Raw genomic sequence first — 1,427 nt, 5'->3', positions numbered from 1 at the left:
GGAGACTGACCTGAGCGAGATTCCTGCTGACCATAGCTAGAGGACTGGCTGGAGCCAGACCCATGCTGATGACTATGTGTTGACTGCCCAGAGAAAGAACCATGCTGGCCACCACGAGAAGACTGGCTTTGCCCAGATTCATGTTGACTAAAGCCAGAAGCTCCTCTGGAGCCAGACCCATACCGTTGGGAGCCAGAAGACTCCCGTGATGTAGACCTGCTTCTCCTGTGGCTAGAAGATGGGCTTGACCCTGAGTTGCCTGTGCCATAGTGGGAAGACTGACCAGAGTGAGAGCTCTGCTGGCCAAAGCTGGGAGACTGACCTGAGCGAGATTCCTGCTGACCATAGCTAGAGGACTGACCACAACAAGATCCATGTTGACTAGAGCCTGCTGACTGTCCAGAGAAAGAACCATGCTGCCCGCCACAAGAAGACTGGCTTTGCCCAGATCCATGTTGACTGAAGCCAGAAGCTCCTCTTGAGCCAGACCCATACTGTTGGGAGCCAAAAGACTCCGATGAGCTAGACCGGCCTGGCCTGTGACTAGATGACTGATATGTTCCTGATGACCCTTGTTGTCCATAGCTAGTGGACTGACCTGAGCCACAGCCTGAAGACTGTCCTGATGAAGCACCATATTGTCCGGTACTAGATGACTGACCTTGTCCAGATCCTTGCCTGCTGGAGCCAGAAGCCTGTCCTGATGTAGAGCCATACTGACCTAAACCAGAAGGCTGTCCTGAGCCAGAGCTGTGTCTCCTATGGTGAGAAGACTGGCTTGACCCTGAGTTGCCTGTGCCATAGTGGGAAGACTGACCAGAGTGAGAGCTCTGCTGGCCAAAGCTGGGAGACTGACCTGAGCGAGATTCCTGCTGACCATAGCTAGAGGACTGACCACAACAAGATCCATGTTGACTAGAGCCTGCTGACTGTCCAGAGAAAGAACCATGCTGCCCGCCACAAGAAGACTGGCTTTGCCCAGATCCATGTTGACTGAAGCCAGAAGCTCCTCTTGAGCCAGACCCATACTGTTGGGAGCCAAAAGACTCCGATGAGCTAGACCGGCCTGGCCTGTGACTAGATGACTGACATGTTCCTGATGACCCTTGTTGTCCATAGCTAGTGGACTGACCTGAGCCACAGCCTGAAGACTGTCCTGATGAAGCACCATATTGTCCGGTACTAGATGACTGACCTTGTCCAGATCCTTGCCTGCTGGAGCCAGAAGCCTGTCCTGATGTAGAGCCATACTGACCTAAACCAGAAGGCTGTCCTGAGCCAGAGCTGTGTCTCCTATGGTGAGAAGACTGGCTTGACCCTGAGTTGCCTGTGCCATAGTGGGAAGACTGACCAGAGTGAGAGCTCTGCTGGCCAAAGCTGGGAGACTGACCTGAGCGAGATTCCTGCTGACCATAGCTAGAGGACTG

General features: G+C 53.7%; 1 protein-coding gene across 1 annotated transcript; it reads right to left on the bottom strand.

Moving 5' to 3' along the window:
* Window positions 1-10: 10 nt before the first annotated feature.
* Window positions 11-1,364, bottom strand: LOC129684174 (hornerin-like; the record flags this gene model as incomplete). Its single annotated transcript, XM_055617250.1, has 1 exon — window positions 11-1,364. A coding segment is annotated over one exon (1,354 nt), but the record flags the coding sequence as incomplete, so codon positions are not given.
* Between the last annotated feature and the right edge of the window lie 63 nt (window positions 1,365-1,427).

This window comes from Psammomys obesus, unplaced genomic scaffold, assembly GCF_907164565.1.
Source record: "Psammomys obesus unplaced genomic scaffold, mPsaObe1.curated_primary_1811, whole genome shotgun sequence".
Classification (NCBI taxonomy): Eukaryota; Metazoa; Chordata; class Mammalia; order Rodentia; family Muridae; genus Psammomys; species Psammomys obesus.
This window is presented reverse-complemented; position numbering and strand designations above follow the sequence as displayed.